Source organism: Cetorhinus maximus, chromosome 24 (assembly GCF_964194155.1).
Source record: "Cetorhinus maximus chromosome 24, sCetMax3.hap1.1, whole genome shotgun sequence".
Classification (NCBI taxonomy): Eukaryota; Metazoa; Chordata; class Chondrichthyes; order Lamniformes; family Cetorhinidae; genus Cetorhinus; species Cetorhinus maximus.
This window is the reverse complement of record NC_135902.1, coordinates 44,384,626-44,405,047: the sequence shown is the minus strand read 5'-3', so window position 1 is coordinate 44,405,047 and position 20,422 is coordinate 44,384,626. Positions and strand designations below refer to the sequence as shown.

General features: G+C 36.7%; 1 protein-coding gene across 4 annotated transcripts in view; it reads right to left on the bottom strand.

Moving 5' to 3' along the window:
• The window catches only part of cyth1b (cytohesin 1b), a 225,176-nt gene that overhangs the window by 6,188 nt on the left and 198,566 nt on the right, over window positions 1–20,422 (bottom strand). For all 4 annotated transcript variants that reach the window (XM_078571146.1, XM_078571144.1, XM_078571145.1 and 1 more), the window contains exons 7-10: window positions 18,954–19,066; window positions 18,152–18,300; window positions 15,748–15,859; window positions 1,145–1,221 (exon numbers count right to left, since the gene is read on the bottom strand). In XM_078571146.1, coding sequence (XP_078427272.1) covers window positions 1,145–1,221; window positions 15,748–15,859; window positions 18,152–18,300; window positions 18,954–19,066 — 451 coding nt within the window. The remainder of the gene's footprint in view (window positions 1–1,144; window positions 1,222–15,747; window positions 15,860–18,151; window positions 18,301–18,953; window positions 19,067–20,422) is intronic.

Sequence of the window (20,422 nt, the reverse complement as noted above, 5' to 3'; positions counted from 1 at the left end):
GAGGCCCGCACTCAACCTATTAGCTATAAGACGTTCTGGTAAGGTAACGTGTGCACAGGGAGAAAGGAAAGGCAAATAGGTTTTGCATTTGCATGTAAAAAGTTAGCTAATTTAATTTGTATCTATTGAATTCCCAATTAATCTAATCTTGCAAAATCTGCCAAGATTTTCAGGAAATTTTCAGGCAAAATAACTTATACTAACAAAAGGAGCTCCTCCCTTACAGGAGAACTCAAACACTGCAGTAGACTTTAAAAACATCTTTCAACAATGTCTCAGAGTCCTAACCACTCTCAAGGATAGCAGCTACTGAAAACACTATAAAAGTTACATGAATCTATTTCAGAAGTTAATACAATGAAAACATCAAACCTAGCTGACAATTTCAAGACATCAACAGCAGCGTGTTACTTTCAGCCAGAGGTTCTGGTCTAATGCAACAGCAAGCACTCAAATGTTAAGCCTGGCTTTTGACAAGGTGTATAATTTTCTCAAGATAATAAGGCTCACTGCTGAAGTTAATAAGCATAATAAGATTTTTCAAAGCCAACAACCTTATTTCTTCAGCCCCAATCTCAAACCTGCCCCATGATCTAACCCCACCTCCCCCCGCCCACAACTGATGCTGATCCATCATCATGACCCCCCTCCACACCCCAGCAACTGCCAGCTCAACTCCACTGATGCCTGACCCTCAATTGTCCAAAATGAAGCCTGAACTGCCATCGCCAACCTCCTCCCTACCTCCTCACCATCCCAACTGATGCCTGACCCTTCATCATGATTGCCAGGTAACATCCCCGTAAGGTCCCCAGCTGCAGTGTCCTACCACTGGTTTTTAAAGCAGCAAATGCCCAGCCTGTCAATTTGGCCAGCTGCAGGCAGAAAACAGAAGAAAAACTTCTAAACTTAATGGCATTTGGCCTCAGTTACATTTGGGTGGTGCAAAGCTTTGCATCATCATCACTAGATTGCACTTCCATAGCTAAGGTTTGCACTGGTACAAAAAAAGAAAAACAGAAAAATATAAATTTGACTGTATAAAGAAAATGACCCAAGTATTCATCTTTTCTTTTTAGAAAAGGAGCACAATTTAAGTAAAAGGGAAGTACAATTATGAACACTAGAAATCGGCCTAACTTACCGTGGTGTATTCAAAGTAGTACAAGCAGTTGTCAGTCAGAATAAACCAACGTCGCTTCCATGTTTTCACTCTTCCACCTGTAGTTTGACAAATGTGCATTTGGCAGAAAGAAAATAAAGAGAAAACTCAAAAGGTTCACAAGTTGTTATTAAGCTTAAGGCACAACATAGCCTTTTGATTGTGTCTGGCTCCATACAGTGTAGCAATGTTATTTGTTCAATCCCAAAATTCTGCATGCAATTGTGCCAATATTTCCAATTAAAATAGTTAGTTATCTTTGCCTTGGAGCCAAGAATTTAAGTTCATTATTAGCTTATGGAATTGTGAAGAACATTGTGGATGATCCAGAGATGAAAGAATGACACAAACAAGGCAATGCTTGGAGATGGCAGCATAGAATGAGGTAGCATGTTTTGTATCTAAATATAACAATACATGTCACCCATAGAATCATATTGAATATCAAAGGTTCTTCCATAATACTGCCTCTAGAAAAAGGTGAATCGAAACTACATAAAGAGAAGACAAAACATGGAAATATGAGCGGCATAGAATGAATTAAAGGATAGAAATATGATTAATGAAAAATGATTACAGAGCATGCCAAAGTTAGATCCTCTGGTTTTCGCCTTCTAAAAGATTGAGAAAAGTACATTTGTAATGTCTAATTTAATGTCTTTTTAAAGTCTTGTGTTGCGCATGATTAAATTAATTGAAAGGCCATTTTGAACCAGTTGAACTAGAAAATTAATATTTTACAGCTTACACTTCCCATCACTACCTGCACATTTTCTGTGTATTTAATATCACAATAAAGGAATAGTTATTTTGCAATAAGATTTGACTTTTTAAAAATCAAATCATATATAAAAAAACTAAAATAGCAGAGAAAGGAAGTGACCTTCTTATTTCACACCTTTGTGTTTGCATGTCTGAGACCTAGTGGGAATCAACAATAGTTCAGTAACAACAATTTATTTCATTAGCCTTCAGCTGAGTTCTAAATTGAGTGCATGGTGAGAGAGAATGAGGAAATCCAGGACAATAATCTGTTGTACCTACTGGAGCAGGATGGCATAGCAGGGATTGTCTGTAAACAGTATGTAGGAGATAAATATAGGAAACTAAGGCAGAGTAATTTTTTAAAAAATAAAATTGAAATATCTACTGAAATTGCAGATGTTCCTACAATTGGTCTTGATGTGAATATGTTCCAAATAAACCAGTCTCAAATGGTTATTGAGATGAATTCAATTAGGTTTCCTGCAGCAAGGCACATGAATAGGGGTCTCTGGACCAATCTTATCCCAAAATAAACCAATTTCCTGCACATTTCAGTAAGACACATAACACTCTTCAACTCTATTCAAATTGTTTCATGTGCCAGACTGAAAGAAAGCTGGTAAGACAAAGTGAAATTTCCATGAAACAAATTCAACTGAAATCCTTGATTAATAGTAGTATTTTTTTTTAAATCAAGTATTTATTAGAACTCTTGTTATTTGAATTCAGGGGAAATAATTATAAAACTATATGCATTATATCATGGATTAGACCAAAATCAAGACTGCATTAAAATAACATTACTGTACAAGCTGGGTCGAGGGATTACTTACGATTTTCATAATTTTTGAATGAAACAAATTGTTTCTTGAAATAACTGAGGGGGCCAAGTGTCAGGATATCAGTCAGTCCCACCAACAGAACTGTATCTGTGCAGTCCTACAAAGAGTATTGGTCTACTCCTAATATAAAAGCATGTAAAGCAGTTAGAAGTTTAAAAATGATTCAGTCATCAGAACTTGCCTCTTGGAATTGTTCAGAAAGGAAATTCCTAGTTTTAAGCACAAAAGTTGTCTCATCTATACAATACTTGGTGACCGTCTGGAAAACGGGTTGGGTAACAGGGAAGGAATGTAACAATCTCAGATTTTGTTCCTTTTCCACTAAAAGGCTGGTTCATCATTTGAGCAACAGAGCTGAAAAAGCAGCAAAATCCAGAAGCACCAGAGTTTTCTACAGTGGACGGATAGCTTTTTTGGGAAGATCTTCAAAGTTTTCTTTCCTCACTAAGTAATATTGGAATTATTAACGTTAATAGACTTGGAATCCCTTTCTTATAATGAAAAAGGAACAAGAACTTTTCTGGCATACTTCCCAAATCCAGCAACACAAAGCCAATACATTTTATTCTGCTGTACCTACTGCCCAGTTTAAAAACAATATACATTATTGTTTTAATACATGCAGAAAAAATGCATAGCATGTGGAATTGATATCACATTAGTGTACAAATTCACTGTGCACAGAATGGCACAATGTGGGTTTGAACTATTTTCTAGTGAATTCTCAGTTGCAACTGGATCATCTGTATGAAGCAGTGGGTGGAAATGAAACACCACATCACAGAGAGGGAAGATAGGGTGAGAAACTCTCACTGCTCTCACCATCTTTAAGTCGTTAGTGGAAACCTAAGAATAATTCATCATAAAATGTTGTGTAAAGAGCGAGAGCAAATAATGTCTCTTCCATAATGGGGTGGATACCGTTTCTCAACATCAGAATTCTTGATTTGTTCACATTGGTAGATGTTGCAATGCTGCAGGTAATACTGTAGTTGTGCTTTCATATACAAAACATTCAAAGTTTTTTTCCTTTTAAGGGTTCTGTTAACCTTTAAAGAAGAGTGTAACATATGGTTTTCCCATTTCTTCCTTTGCAAATACATGTCTCATTGTCTCTGCAACTGAAAGAATGGAATGGACGCTGCTCCCAGATAACCATAAGTTGTGCTTCCAGTCAGTGTCCAGTTAGGCTGATGTAGATCACCCATCAGTAGGATCACACCAGGCAGAGTACAGAGCTAAGACTGGGGGCTTGAACATGTGTCTTGACGGTATAGCAGTGCACATTAGTGCTTCAATTCACACCCCTACAGTATCCACATTTTAAAATTGTACTTAGGCGGAAAGAAAAGAAATATGGATAATGAATGTTTTGTGTATAGTTGAAAAACAGCCTTGCAATAAATGCCATAAATACTGCTAAAAACTGATGTTAAAAGTTGGATTTTCTTTATTTTATAGTGTCGGTGTCTAGTTTAACTCTGCCTAACTAATCTAACTCTTGTTAGAAAATACTGAGCAGTGGGGAATATATAATACTAGCAGAAAGAAAACTAACAGTTGATTAAAAGCCTACTGGAAGAAAATAGTTTTTCATAACTTTGAAATTTCTGGTAATTTCCCGATGTACTACTCAGTACTGTATAAAGAAGAAAACTCAGAATTGATGCTATCCATCCACTATAGTAAAAAAAAAATGCTGCTGGCTGATGCCTCAAACCACATTGATTTTCAGGTATTTTGTAAAAGAGAAAATATGGAATCTGTGCATTTAGTCATCATTTGTATTTGAAAATGTAGATCTTATTTTGAAAACTGGCATGCAAAAAGCCTTTCATAATACTTTGTTTATGACTAAATTTTTTCTTTAAATTAGTACTGTGACACAGAGTGTCAGATGTATTTTAAGCTTGAAATTTTACAAGGTAGATAACTGGTCTCCACTAAGCTGCCTTCAGAGGCACCCAACAGACAGGAGGCAAACCTTCAAGGGGGTGAAGAAAAAGTGAAGAATCAATCGGCAGAATTGATCCATTCCTCAACTATTCGATAACAGAACACTGCCAGAGCCCGAGACCAAATCACTTACCATCCCTTGGGGATGAGATGAGTCTGTGATGTAATGGTTCTTAAACATGAAAATGTTTTATAAGGAGATGGAAAAAATATTTAAAATTTAACAGTGAATGAATAATATAATTAGGCTTATAATTTGGAGAAAAAAATGAATGACTTATGATGTCCACCAATTGCACTGAATTGTACCTGCATATCTTTAGCAAAATCAATTGTTGCACATTTGTGGTTTGAAAAAAACACTGAAATGTATATTTTAAGTTCTTTATTTGCAAAAATCATACCAGATCAGCAAAATATTTTATAATTAAACAATTAAGTTTAACTTCAATTGCAAACTATTAGAAAGGGAAAGGAATTCTGAGATGAATATGTTTTGTTGAAAGTAGCATCCGGCCCCATGAAACCAAGGCCAGAATCTTCAGGTCAGCGTGCAGGGGCGACATGTAAAATGATGCGCGGTGACATCAGGCCCATCAGGATGGCTTTTCAACGGCTGCAGGGTTAGGGCTGTACTGGGAAAGAGGGGGTATCCTAGAGTGTGTGTGGAGCACAAATTGATCTGTGCAAGTGGCCTCACGATGGTGAGGGCAGTGGAGGCAGTTTCCAGAGGAGGTGAGGGCAGATGGAGATGTGAGGGTGTGTGTGTGAGAATGGGTGGTGATGTCCCCTGATCTGGCAGTGAGTGAGATGCCAGTGAATGTGTGATTGGCTTGACTCTGAGAGTTTAGAGTGATGCAATGGTTGCCTTACTCTTGCGTGACGGATGATAACATTCATCCTCTCTATACACTGGATGGCCAACCTCTTCTGTGCAACATTGGCACTGATCACCACTACCATCACCTACCAAGCTGGAGTGGTGAGATTGCTGGACCTCCTGCAGCCAGAGCAGGGGAAGAGGACATCTTTTGGACGCTGTGGAGGCCTGCCATGGTGTTCCAGGGACATGTCACTGAATCAGGGAGCTGCAGTCTTCTTGCCTTTCAGGACCATGTCTTCTGTGCAGCAGTCCTGGGCTGGAAACACAGGTGTGCACATGGCTGCACTTCAAACATGGCACCCAGCGTGAGGAAATGGTGAGGTGACGGTGTGGCAAAAAAATGAGACACCGCCCGGCATCGAAATGACGTGTTTCCTGGGAATGCATGATTAATAGCGCGGGATTGGGATGATACTGCGTGAAAAGCCGCCATTGCGACCAGCAGGTAAAATGTTCTTTTTCCCTCCCACTACCACACTTAGTGCAAATCTGGGATGATTCCGCCCAGTGAGTCATTGGAGTGGCCTAGGTAATGATATGAGTCAAGAACTTCCATGCTAGGAGTGTTATTGAAATTCTTATTATTAAAGACATTTACTGCAAGATTTTTAAAATCCAAAAAGAGAAATACTTTGATCAAAGAAAAAATTATCTTTGAAAATAATAAACGCTGACTCAAAAGGAAAGGAGAACTACCAGTAGATAGAGTTCATTTTGTATTTTAATTGGTGTAAATTTAAATTGTATTTAAGTTGAAGGGGATAGCTCCAGGGTACATGTATATTTTATTTTGCTAAATATGTATGCATAAATCCATCAGAAACATTAATGGACTACCAATTTTGGGAGGAATAAATACATCAAAAGAAGCAAGAGATGAACACAAGCCATTTTCAAATGGAAGATCTTCCTTTGCACAGCAAAAAATGTGCAATTATGCTCAAAATAACAAAAAATCAGATGAATCTGTAATTGCAAGTTTTTAAATTCTAGTGCAGCTTAAACCATCTTGATCTATTCATAGAGTAATACAGCACAGAAGGTGGCAATTCAGCCCATAATGTCACTGCTGGCTCTTTGAAAGAGTAATGCAATTAGTTATTTCCACATTTCCTCTCAGTTTTGTTTTGTTCTTGGGATTTGGGCAATGCTGCATTTATTGTCCATTCCTATTTGCCCTGATAAGGTGGTGGTGGATCTTCTCTTTGAAACCCCTGCAATCCTTTTGGTGATGCTACCCCCACAGTGGTGTTAAGTATGGATTTCCAGGATATTGACCCAATGACAATGAAGGAATGATATGTCTGTCAGGATGGTGTGTGATTTGGAGGGGAGCTTAGAGATGGCAATATTAATATCCTGAACTAATTTAACAATTAAAAATACAGGATAATGACCAATAATGAAGATATAAAACAATCTGAGTTCTGACAACTAAATCTTGATTTATCTTTTTTTTCTATCACCCACAGATAACTAGTGGACACAAACTGAAGCTCTGTGAAAAAAGATTTTCTGAAAAGTGAGATTCTTGGCTCACGGGAAACATATGGAACCTGATCTAATTTCTATGTAATGTTCTTAGTTCTCTTAAAAGTGAACACACATAATTTGACTCATACTACTGTACCAAAACCCTCTGTTTAATTTCAAGAGTCAAGCTTTCATTTTGTCACACTTGTAAAATGGCTTATTAACCTTCACCACTACAGGCACTGGATATTTCCACTTCTGAAATACTTATTTTAATCTGCAGAACATTTAGGATATGAAAATCAGTGGGCAGTGCGAAAGCAACTGTCGCTGTCAAACAAAGGGCACAGATTGATCACCAAATAAAGCAACACTGCAGGACAGTGGAAAACACTTAAATGCATAATACCTGTGCAAATATTTGTTGTGTCTTTTTGTTACACCATTGGTATAAATAGATTCAGTGCAAAATTATATTTGGTACACTGTTCAAAGTGGGATAGATGATATATTTGCACTTTAAAATAATAGCAATTAATTGAGATAAAAGCACATATATACCATATCCCATTTTTGGGATTCGACTTTGAACAGTTAGCATATGGACATCTGCTTTATTAAAAAGTGTATGTCTAGTAATTTATGTATTTAAGAGTGGTCCACTGTACTGCTACCGTAAGCTCACACGTAGCAAATAGCTAACAAACACCCGCTAATGAAAGCAGCACGCCTCTACCACCAGCTGTAAGACAAAGACCAGCAGCACCCTGGGCACAATTAGCTACATGTCAGTATGGTACATACCTCCTGTGTGTATAAGGAAAGACAGCCAGTCATGTAACAACCAAACAGGGGGGAAAAGAAAATTAAAAAAACAAAATTAATTTTAGAAATTAACCCTTTGAGTACTAGAATTGCAGAAGTGACTTGATAAACTGACTTTGCTTTGAAATGTGAGCATTAGAAACAGTTTCTTTTTTCTCCATGCTGAAATTTGCCTGGAAAAAACCCTACAAAACATTTGGAATCTGTATCTTACCTTTTTAGTGGGTTGGATTTTGGGGTCAGCAGTGAGGCAACAACACTCATTGCGGACCTCCAAGAAATCTGCTCACAAGGATCTAGCGATCTCTACGTGGTGTTGATTTCCCCTTTCCCGACGTCAGTTTGTTTCTGGCGCCAAGTCAAGAGGATCTCCATGCATCCAGCAATAATGGTGTCATTAAGCATCAAGAGTAAACAGCAAATCACATTGAAGTATTCTCATAGTCAACAAACCAGGAAGTGTACACCATTGGATCCTTTCACTTTTAATTTTTAGATTTTACAGATAGCAAAATAAATGACTGGGACATACTCATGGGATTAAGGTGGAAGATAAGATATCGAAGCAAACTTTAAAAATTGTTTAAATACCTGCAGAATTTCTTATAATGGAGAAATTTGATATTCAACAAATACAAAATTAATTTTTCAGGGCTAGTGAGGCTGTTTAGCAGAAATTATGAACTTAATATATGATTAGAAGTCCAGTCCTCATTCAACAAGTTGTACCTTTTTCAAGAGGTTTTAGAAAGACAGAGTATAAGAACAGGAGTTCTTGCCAATTCAACGGTTTCTAATTAATTGCAGTCTGGGGAAGCTCAACAGCACACCCTCTGGAGAAGCACAGAATCACTGACAGCAATTTCTGGACTTTGGGATAGAAATGTGCATGTATGGACTCCAGATGTTGCTGTCCGTTTCAGAGGCGTGGTGACAGCGAATGCTGACAGTTTTACTGTCATTACTTCCACAAAATCCAGGCCCAGGTCATTGTGAATTTTCTAAATCTTTTAAGCATTTTGTATTATCATTTTTAATTCTGTGAGGTGATGGACAATTCCAACATTGCTGTTTCACATGAAAACAAAAGTTTCACATGTATGAAAAACAGTTGAATGTTACAGAGTTCATTTAAAGAGCCCCTAAAGATATGCAAAACACCACATTGATAAAAATGAACAAATTATCTCTCTACTTTAAGCAAGTTTCAGACTATTATGTCTTGGGTGCTTCAGAATGTTTCACCATGTGGAATGACTGTTGTAACTCATCTTTATCAGTGGACTGTACTTTAATTTTAGTGAGATTTTAATGCTCTTCCATATTTTATTCCACACAGTCACCCAAAAAACTATTTCTGCTTAATCCAACAAGGAAGTTAGCTACTGATCTTTTTGGGACTTTTAATGGCCATAATTGCTCAATGATTCAAAAAGGAAGCAGCATATCAGCTTAGAAATAAATAACATTCACTGACAAAAACAAACTCAATTCAACTGGGAAAAATCTCTGCAGAGATATTGAACGGAGGTTGAACCTGTGTCATCAACACATATACGTAAATAACTCAAATGCAGTATCAATAGATTGTTAATTTCTGATCCTTTTTAAAATAATTAATACTTTAGCTGTGTATTGTTGCAAGGCAGCTGGAGTAACAAAAGAAAACTAGATAAACTTTCTTTATATTTCTACTACTTTGTGAATTTCAGTTATTTATTAACAACCTCAAATACAGTCAGTTCTATATTAAATATTGTCAGATTACAGAGTCACAACTGTATTCTAAGGCACTTCTGCATCCTTTGAATATTCTATTTTGTCTAATAAAAATTCTCTTGCCAGATGTGTGTGCAAAGATGCCACACTGGATTTCTCAAAGGGTTAAAGTAAAGAAACAGAATTCTAAACATAAGAAGGCAAAAACAAAATTATTGAAATTTATATAATAATCAAAATGAAATAAAAAACATTTTTTTCTGTGTATTGCAATTGTTGATATTATTGTAATACCTAGGCTGAAATGTTTAAACCAACTCAGCTTTTCAGAACAGTTTGCACAAAGATTTTCACTCTGTCCTCAGTTAAGGACAATTACCTATGTCTTCAGATGTCACATCACCAAACACCGATATACTTGTGAGACCTTGTAAATGCTTCACAAAGTGACTATATCCCCAGTGTAATAATAAATCAAACTACTATTGGTGTTTCTAGCAATTGTGCTAAACAATATATGTAATTGGTAAAATTGATATCTTAGTCAATGAATTGTAATACTAATATATGGACTCAAAAGTAATAAAGAAAGTGTTGTTCTCAATAGCAGTTACTGTTCTTTAACCATGTTATGTTTTCATGTTATGCTTCAAAATCTGAACTATGAATGTTATACCAGCTACTTAATTTTCAATCCATATCCCAACAGTATCAAACCAAATATTCATCTTAATTATACATAGTTAATTGCAGATTTCTAGCATAGCATAAGAACAAGTTCAAATTTTAGAAGCTGAGAAAATCTTTGCCGTTTCCTGATATCGTTAATCCACCACATTAAAATAAAGGTAATTCACTCAGTAGCAAAAGAATACTCAATATTTACACTCACCACTGAAGCTTTCGAAATAATATACACAATATCACTTATCACAAGACTAAACATGTAGCTTATTTCTTAACGGGAGAAATTAGTTTTGTATACCTCACATGAAGGATGCCACTGTGTGATATAGAATATATTTTCCTCTTCTGTCAACTAGTGCCAACATCAAGCACTCCCAAGTCAGATGAAGGTGAAGTACAATTTGACACTAAGGAAAGCTCCCTCTACTCCTCCCCAATATCAGATGGATACCTACTACCATATCATAATGAACTTTTCTGCACCTCACATCATTCATCTTTCCAACCTCTCTGGGTAAAATCACCAGTTACATTAAAATCATGGTGGTTTAGTACTATTGGCTCAATCCACCAACACATGGACTAATTTTTCTCAGACAGGTTTTGAATCAGACCATTACAGTCAGCAAAATAAAGGTTTTCATCCCATCGGTTTGGGTTAGATTCAAACCTCACAGGTGACTGCCAGAATGCTATCTATACCCCATCAATGTTTAAATATATTTAATCAATTAGCATTTGGAGTGACCACCAACTCATAAATTGAATTAAAAAGTTAATTCTGTCAATAGCCAAAAGAATTAATATTACTTAAGAGCAAAAATTGAAAATATGATTTTTTTTCTAAACTTTTGTAAGGGGCAAATATAAATGATAGATTCGTTTTTGATTTTGATTCTGAATAAACTACCATACTTGAATAACCTATTTCAGTGAAACCAATCCAACAGCTTTAACATTCTATTTGCGAATCTTAAGTATAGATCTATAGATACTATCAGCTATTCCCTTAGAGTCACATGCAGGAATGTGTTGACATTTTGGTTCATATTTATTTTACATTGCTCCAAGTTGTTTCGAATTTAGTGACCATGGGCCTGATTTTAACCTATTCACTTATACCAAGCTCCATAAATGCACATGTTAAAACAAGAAAAAAAGGCCTATCAAGTCTTTTGAAAAAGCCTGAGAAATGCAGTACTGTTTGACTTGACTGGTGCATTTCATGAATGAATGATTTGTTTAAAGCACCTTTAAAATGTCTTCAAGCTTTTTCCTAGTACATTGTTTCTTTACTACATGAAGAAATAAAGAAAGACTTGCATTTTACAGCACCTTTCAAAACCTCAGGATGTCCCAAAACACTTTATAGCCAAAGAAGTACTTAGTTTTTTTTAAAAAGGTGTAGTCACTGTTATAATGTAAAAGGGGGAGCAGCCAATTTGCACACAGCAAGCTCCCACAAAGAGCAATGACCGCATAATCTGTTTATTTAGTGGTAATGGTTGAGAGATAAATGTTGACGAGGACACTGGGGATAACTCTCCTGCTCTTCTTTGAATAGTGCCTTGGGATTTTCTATATCAAACTGAGTGGGCAGAAAGGATCTTGGTTTAATGTCTCATTCAAAAGCTGACACTTCCAATAGTGCAAAACTCCATCAGTACTGCCCTGGAGTATCACCCAAAATTTTTGTGCTCAAGTTTGAAAATTGAAACCTTCTAACTCAAAGCTGTGAATGGTATCAACTGAGCAACGGCTGGCAAATTACTTAATATTTCTTAGAATATAAAATAATTAAAAGCACTGTAAATGAAGTTTCTATCATTTAATTTAGATTTAAAATTTGGATCATCTACACACTGTATACTGTTTTACCAATACAGATGCAGTACAGTTTCAAGTTTAAGTCAAAACTAAAACAACTGTAATTCTTGTCAATTTTCTTTAGTAAGAAAATAAGACAAAATTCTATAATGCTACAAAACCTTAAATATGAAACAATTGACTGAATTACTTTATTCAAAAAAATTGCTGAATTTTATAACAAGAGGAATTTTTAACCACAAAACGGATACACCTTGGACATTGATTTCAAAATGTATTTCTACACCTTGTATTCCAGCAGATATTTCTCGATTTTTTTTTAAATTTGAGCGAATAACATGCAGCAGTGCATTCAGGAGTGAATATTATACATTGGATTCTATTACTCACAGCTTAATTTCAGCTCATTGGATAATATATTGTTTGTCTAATGGAGCAAGTATTGTGTTTAAACTGGAGCATTGATTAGGAGTAATTTTGAAGTTGGCAAGTAACTATTCCTCATGGCCATCATTATCCTCACTTAACCAATTAAACTTAAAGTCTAATTTACTTTTTTAAATGTCATATGGTTGGACTAAGGTGTTGTGGACGTGCATACACGGATTTTCACATTTCTCATTTGAAAATATGGACTAGCTTCAAATCCGGATACCAGAGGTTTTCGACTTGTATGCTAACACACTCTACAAACTAATCCCTCCCTTCAGATTATTTTTATGAAATTCAATTCAAACTCTTGGCTGCTCACCAGAAAAAAATTGTTACACCTACTGTCCACTTCAGGCTTAACGGTCAAAATTTCTCCATGAATTTACGGTGTCTCATGAGTAGTATTAAATAATCTCAGGTGTGTTGAATATTAATGACTATAGTTTATCAAACCCAAATGGTAAAAGCTCAATTTACGTGACCATATCTGAATGAAGTACTGATTACTGGGTTTTTTATCACCAGTTCAAATCATGCACCAAGACATACTTTATTAAGGTCTACGTGTGCCGTTTTCTATTGTGGAATAAAATTGTCCAAGAAGGTAAGCAGCATCAATTTAAATTGAGTCAATTGTGTTTACTGCAAGAACAAACTGTGAATAGAAATTCTATGAAAAGCTGATCCCAAGTTTGCAATAGTTCAAAGATTTCAGCTGTAATTAATACTGATGATATTAGAAGAGCACTTAAAGTGTTTGTATGCCATTCCTTGGTGTCTTGCTTTAACACAACCACTAACTAATTTACATTAAATGGATTAATGCTATTATTAAAAACAATCCTCTACCCACTATTTTAATGCAATAAGAATGAGTCTCTAATATTTTAGCAGTTTTATTTTCTGGCTAAACAGAACTAGATAATTAACTGTGACGGAATCTATTTGATGGGCAATAGGGTCCTTTGCAATCCTGCAGTAATTCCAAATGAATAGTTCATGTTTCAGTAGATAAGTATAATATATATTTAAACCAAGACAACTTACTTCATTTTTGTACACCCTGTTTAAACCTGTTATTTAATAATTGATTTAAGTAAATTAATAACCTTGGTAATTATTTAGATAGAAAGAATTAGACAGATTTAGTAAAATTGTAGTGCACAATGTATAATTAGAAATGAGATTAAGCAGTAATGGACATTTAATGGAAGAAGAATGTAGACAGAAATGGCTTATAATGAATGTCAATAGACTCCTGACAATGAATTATAGTTAATACAGTGTTCACCAATTTTCAAAAAAAGGCTTGATCAACAGATTTAATGGTTGAATGAGGCCTAGCCTTCAACTTCTCAATATAATTGGTTTATTTATATTTATTAAAATAAATGCACTGCTAAATATCTTGCAAGTTTTTTTTAAAGTACTAGTCAATCTCTAGTGGTATTATACAGGGGAGAGAGGCTGTACTTAGTCTTCAAATGAAGCAGGATAAATGGAGATATAACTTAATTACAGGGCACACAGTTCCCATTTTTGAAGTTATGGGCCAGGTTGGCAGATGGATTGGGGCAGTGCCGTTCCTGGTGCCTGCACCTATCACAATTTTACCTGCAGTGGGGAAAGCGCTGAAGGCCTCTGGGCCAATTAATAGCCACTTATGGGCCTCTTCCCACCGCTGCTAGGATTTTACCTGAAGCAGGTGGAGGCTGGCACCATGTGAAGCCTGGCATCTTTCACTACCCGGGCTGGTGACAGGCAAAGAGAGGGTACCTCCTTCACAGGTCCCCTGTGCCCTTTAGAGGCCCACACCACCCCAACCCCCCATACCACCCCAACCCCCCATAACGTCTTCCCACTCCCACGTTTTTCCTCTCCCCATTTCCACCCCAGCCCCCACTCCTCTCGCTGGGGCCTGCCAGCCTTGCCCCTGTGACACCCCACCACTTACCTTCAACTCCAGCTCCATCAATGGTAGCCAATGGGGGCTGGATGCAGTTCCAGCAGTATCCACCGCTCCGTGACCCTGCTGGGACCAGAGAGCTGCTGGTCATTTGAGTGGCCGGCAACTCTTGGGACTTGCTCCCAGATGAGGGTGGAAGGCTTGCTCAAGCCAATTAACTGCCCAATGGTCATTAAATGGCTGCAAGACGAGCAGGCAAAAACAGGGGCAGCCTCGCACCTCAACATTTTCTCTGGGCGGGGCAGGGGGGAGGGTGTGGGAACCCGCCCTCAGCACAAAATCCCAGCATACATTCTACTATTTTACTTTGACTGTATATTATTTATAGTTAAATGGTAAATTGTACGACAATTTGGGAATCTGCAAATAAAAGCTATGGTACCACATTTTATAACTGTAGATTGCATAAATATTGTTGATTATTTAAGTTATAATAACATTAGTTATAGCACTCTTTTTGCTATCAAAGGGAATAAATCAAAATTTCATTCAAGCAATAACCAGATAAATAAATGTAAATTGACATTATCCTGGTCAGCAAAAACAGAGGTTTTAAAAAAATACCCTTTCAGACACCAACAATATAGCTCAGCTAAAGGCAAACAAAAACATTAGGAACAGATGTTATCCAGGTTATGTTCTATAGTACAACATAAATACAGTTTTTTGGCTATTAAGATGAGAACCCACTAGAGAAAATTACTTGGAGACTTGAATTGTGTACATGTTAGACTAGCTTAGCATAAGCATTTATAGTATTGGTACAGTGATTCAACTTCATCCTGTTAATATTGTTAGAACATACAATTTATTGCTTAAACACCAGTTTTTTTGAGGGTGGTGAGCTAATTAAAACATCTGAATTACTGAACTTTAGTTTGATTTGAAATATGTTGAGATGGTCAGGTCTAATCATCCTTTGCTCTACTACCATTTCAACTATGTATAGTCGCAAAAAGAGCTTCACTTTTAAAAAAATTATAATGGCTATAATAACAGAATTAATTTGAACAATATGTGCTTATATGGTTTTAACATATTGAAGTTCCAATGCCTAAGTACTCATATTGCTCCTTTTCACTGTTAATTAATTTCTGCAAGCGACTTCCATAAAATACACCAATATAACTACAGAATTCTACAGATTTATGGTAGTGAAACGATGATGTCACTGAATGCAGACCTTCTAAAACTGGAATAAATAACCCACCTAACTTGAGGAGCCAGCCCTCTCTATCCGGGTTGAAAAATGTATGGGTCAGGTCATTGCCATCATCTTCTGGAATTTTGAAGGGTTCATTCTTAATACTTTCATACAGATTCTGTTAACAAATGACAACATTATTTATATTGCATTATTAACTTTATCATGGTTAAAATAATAGAATTTTTACAAAAATTTTAAATGCGCAATATTATAAATATTTAAACCTGCAGCTACCATGAATGAATTTACTTGTCTAGGTTGCCACGGTTGCCGAAAAGTTTACTTGTTGGTGGTGAGGACTTGTGAATTTGGACATCATTTTCACATCAAAGTCTAACCTGCTCACAGGTCAGTCTTCTTTTCAGTGGTTGGAAAGCCAGTTTAGTTAAAAAAAAAAGTTTCATTGGCTGAAAGCAAATAAAAGCTGTCCTCATCTCATGAATGGATGTTAGCACAGAGGCACTAACAAACAGGTAAGCTAAGGATGTTTAAAACTTAACGGTAGAATAGGTTAAAACAACATAACTAAAATTGAAGGAATACAGTAAGTTGTTGCTTAAATATTGCCTCACAATGTTGTTTTGCTTCAACGTCATTAATAAAATTGTGTCAGTATATCCGTTTGATGTTGCCAATATCATTTTAAAGTCACTAACACAGACTTCCTCTTCTGTGGCCTGTTCACAAAACCTTTCCCCCAGCACTTGCGCTCTCTCCCTCTTGTGGCTCTTCCCCTCACTGCTGCCCTTGCTCCTGCACCTTGCCTCTCATCCCCCAGCCTCCCTCACACCCTTGCTTCCCTGGCCTCACCTCTCGCTCCCCCGGTCACCCCTCCTGTCCTTGCTCTCCCAGCCTCCCCTCCTGCCCTCCGTTCTTGCCTTAGGACCCAGGGTCTATTCTTCTACTCCTGGCTACACAATCCATTGCTGCATCTGCTTCTGGCTTTGCTGGTACTGAACTCCTATTGAAGTCTTGGTCTCCCTCTAGTGGCAGATGTTAGTCAGTGCAAGCAGTTCTGGGACTTCAGCTGATAACTAAACCGACCAACCAACTTCTGCCACCAGATGGAGCCTGGTCAATCTAAAAGTACTACACAGTACAGATACCTGTATGGTGTGTTTTTTTAACGCAAAATCTCCTGTCAGTGCAAGATGGCCACTGATACCCCTTCTGTACTTATGCACTGGTCTGCGCCTCGCCTCTCATCCCCCAGCCTCGTCTCTCACTGCCCCCCCAGCCTACTCCCACCCTTGCTCCCCCGGCCTCACCTTTTGCTCTCCACTGCCAGTACCCCTCTGTACGTGGCAATGATGTCACGACGCACATATGCAGTAACGTCAGTATGCCCTCGTAACTATTTGGCTCCATTGAGGAGCTGGTGTATAATGAGATTTCCGTTTGTCTTTTTACCGGATGCTGGGGTTCATTGGAAGCCTGCTACACTGCAGCCGCTAATGATAAATTTTATTCAGAGCACTCCTCCTGCTTGAAGACAGTCACAGAGCAGTCCTGGCAGATCTCCACCTCAGACAACTTCCACCCACATTAGCTCTTCTTCTACAAATTGGTTTTGGATGAATACATATTCATTTTAAGTTTTGGTATTTTCTCTACCTAGTGGATTTGGAACTGTTGTGTTAACTTTATGGAGCCATTAAGGATGCTTTAGGGACAGATAAAAGGATACTGCCACCTAAAACAGAGCTGTGATGATTTGAGTGGCGCCATCTTTGGTCCTGGCTGCTGCTTACTCGAGTCACACACCTGAACTGTACATGCAAGGCGCTGGCAACAAACAGACATTTTTTTAATTGGATACCACATTGCATTTATTTTATATTTAGTGGTGTATTTTAATTTGCAGGTTATTTCAGCTAGGAATGCACAATGCTGCACGTGGTACAGTATTTCAACTTGTACATCTTTTTTTTCCGTCCAAGAAATGTCCAAGGAACCTAACTCTTGCTTTAGCATTGATTCCTATGTGAGCCTATGATTCACTTAGTCGTTTCACTTAAAGCCACAATTTTCAGGAATGCAACTACAAATAAGTGAGGACTTACTCTCAACAGACAATAGGGAAAAAAGATAGAACAGATGGTGAAATGAACGACAGCCTTGGCACAGGTAAAATATTCTTATCTTTATACAAAATTGTCTAATGGTGGTGTATTTCTGTTATGGTTGATAAAACAAAGCTATTATTATTGTAATATTGTTTAGTTCACTACCTCAACCAGGTTTTTCTGAACTTGGCAGAAGTGTAAGGGTTTGCAAGGAACACCAAAGAATCCAAACAAGTTGCTAATTTCACCACGGAAAGTACACATTTTTACAGTATACTACCCCACCATTTAACCTCCACCCACCGCCAAGTACAAAATTAGTAATCAATTGCAACACTAACTCGTAGGAGTTCTTCAGGTAAGTCACCACCATCATTTATTCCTCTATTCATAAGAATGAACCTCTCCACACTGGGTTTATCCTTAACGTTTGGATTGTGTAGACTGGTATTCAACATAATAATAGCAAAAGATAATACGTAGCATGTATCTGCAAAAGAAAAGTGCACTTTAATTTTCAACAGTGCAAGAGTTTAAAGCAATTAGTAAATAAACATCCACATAATGCCTCTGTTACACGAACACATGAGAAGAATAATGTAGGATACGTTCTGAAATGTGTTGAAACATAAAAAATATATAATTATTGTGAACTGAAAATGTATCAGTGCACAAATTTACAGAAAGGTTCAGTTTTGGGGGGAATGGAATTGTACTTAATAGCAAAAACAGAAGTGTCATTTAATATTGTATTTCATAACCTCAATGCATAATGATTGATAAAATCCACAATTTTATCGATGAAATGGAAAAAGTGAAAACAAGCCAAATAAAGGACTTGTTTACAAAAGAAACATCATTTTCTGCTATATTGCCAGTATTTTCCCTAGAAACAATTGACACAAATATTTACAAAATTATTTTCTGTCCATCTTCCCTTCCCTTACTATCCTAAACATATACAACTTAAATTAGGAGCTCTATATATTTAAACATTTCACAACATTCAAACATTTGATCTAATGTTCCAACAAGAATACCAAATTGTACTTAATTATTTTAGTTCGAAGTAACATTGTAAATAAATTGCAAATTATTGTTGAAGTAACTGGGAGCAATGAACAAGATATTACTGAAACTTACCAGTGGACTGAAAGACTCCAGGGTTGCACTGACAGTATCGCTGTGCAAAAGCTTCCATCATTCGGTCAATTTTCTGTGCCTCTCCAGGTAACCGGAAGCTCCACAAGAACTGCCTAATGTTTTTATATTTTTAAACAAACAATTTTTATTGAAATCCTCATACTCAAATTCTAGATTTTAATTTACATTCTCGCAGTTGTATGATTGAATTCAAAATAATCACACATACCAGCATAAATCTTAATTTTAGAAATCTCTATGTTAACACCAATATTTGTGATATTTTACTGAATATTTTAGAATACAAAAACAAAGTACATAACTTCTGTAGTTGTATATGTGTAGTGTCATCTGAAGCTAATAGAAAACTCAAAGTATTTTTAGACATACTGTAACAAATAATCCCTTATATCTAACTCATTTGAAACTCATTCCACCCAATGTTATAGACACAGTATATTCTATGAATACATATTAAGCTAATGATTTTTCTAATTTATATTTGCTTAATTAAGAAGAGCACTCTATGTAATAAAATAGAGAACTCAATGAATCCACAGTGATGCATCCAGTAAGTTTTTAAAAAAATATACTCCACCAACTTTCTCTAATCCCTTACACTCCACTGTTGACTCCTTGCTGTGATTCAGTTCCAGAGGTGCCAATCACCCTCTGGTACTTCATCCAAGTTGCCCTTTCTCACATAGTAGTCCATACATTGGTGTTTCAGTTTGCTATTCTTTCAGGGAGATAGGATAATTCACGGTGAAGCTCAATTCATCTGACATTGACACAAATGTGTTTCAAACAAGCATGGCTGGTTAGCAATCAGAAATAGGAGTCTTGACCAATGTTTCCCATCATAAACCAAAGGTGGCATAACCTGCTGAGACCAGCAAATTCCGGTGATTGAAACTGGGACCATCTTGGCTTGTATGCCTCATTAACTCAATGGTTGGTCTATTACCTTAACTAGTGAAGCATCTACAAAGTATTGTGCACACAAATAGAGAATGTGAACTACATACTCTAAACTAAACTCAATCATGAGTGCGGAGTTGCATAAATAAAGTGTTTACACATTATAAAATGTATTAATTTGATGTCATACTATACCTATGAATGTACTTAATGTCCAAATAAAATCCAAAAGAATCTAGTTCTATATTGGATGAGCTTGAATGATGGTTTCAGAACTACAATTAATGTCAATAGGTCTACATGGGAATATAGAGCAGGAGTATGCCATTCAGCCCTTCGAATCTGCTCTGTTCTTCAACAAGATCATGGGAAATCCAGCTGTGGTCTCAACTCCATTTTCCCATCTGTCCCCCATAACTCTGGACTCCCTTGTCTATCAAAAATCTGTCTAACTCTGCGTTAAATAAATTCAATGACCCAGCCTCCGCTACTTTCTGAGTAAGAATTCCACACACTTATGACCCTCTTGAGAGAAAAAAATTCTCATC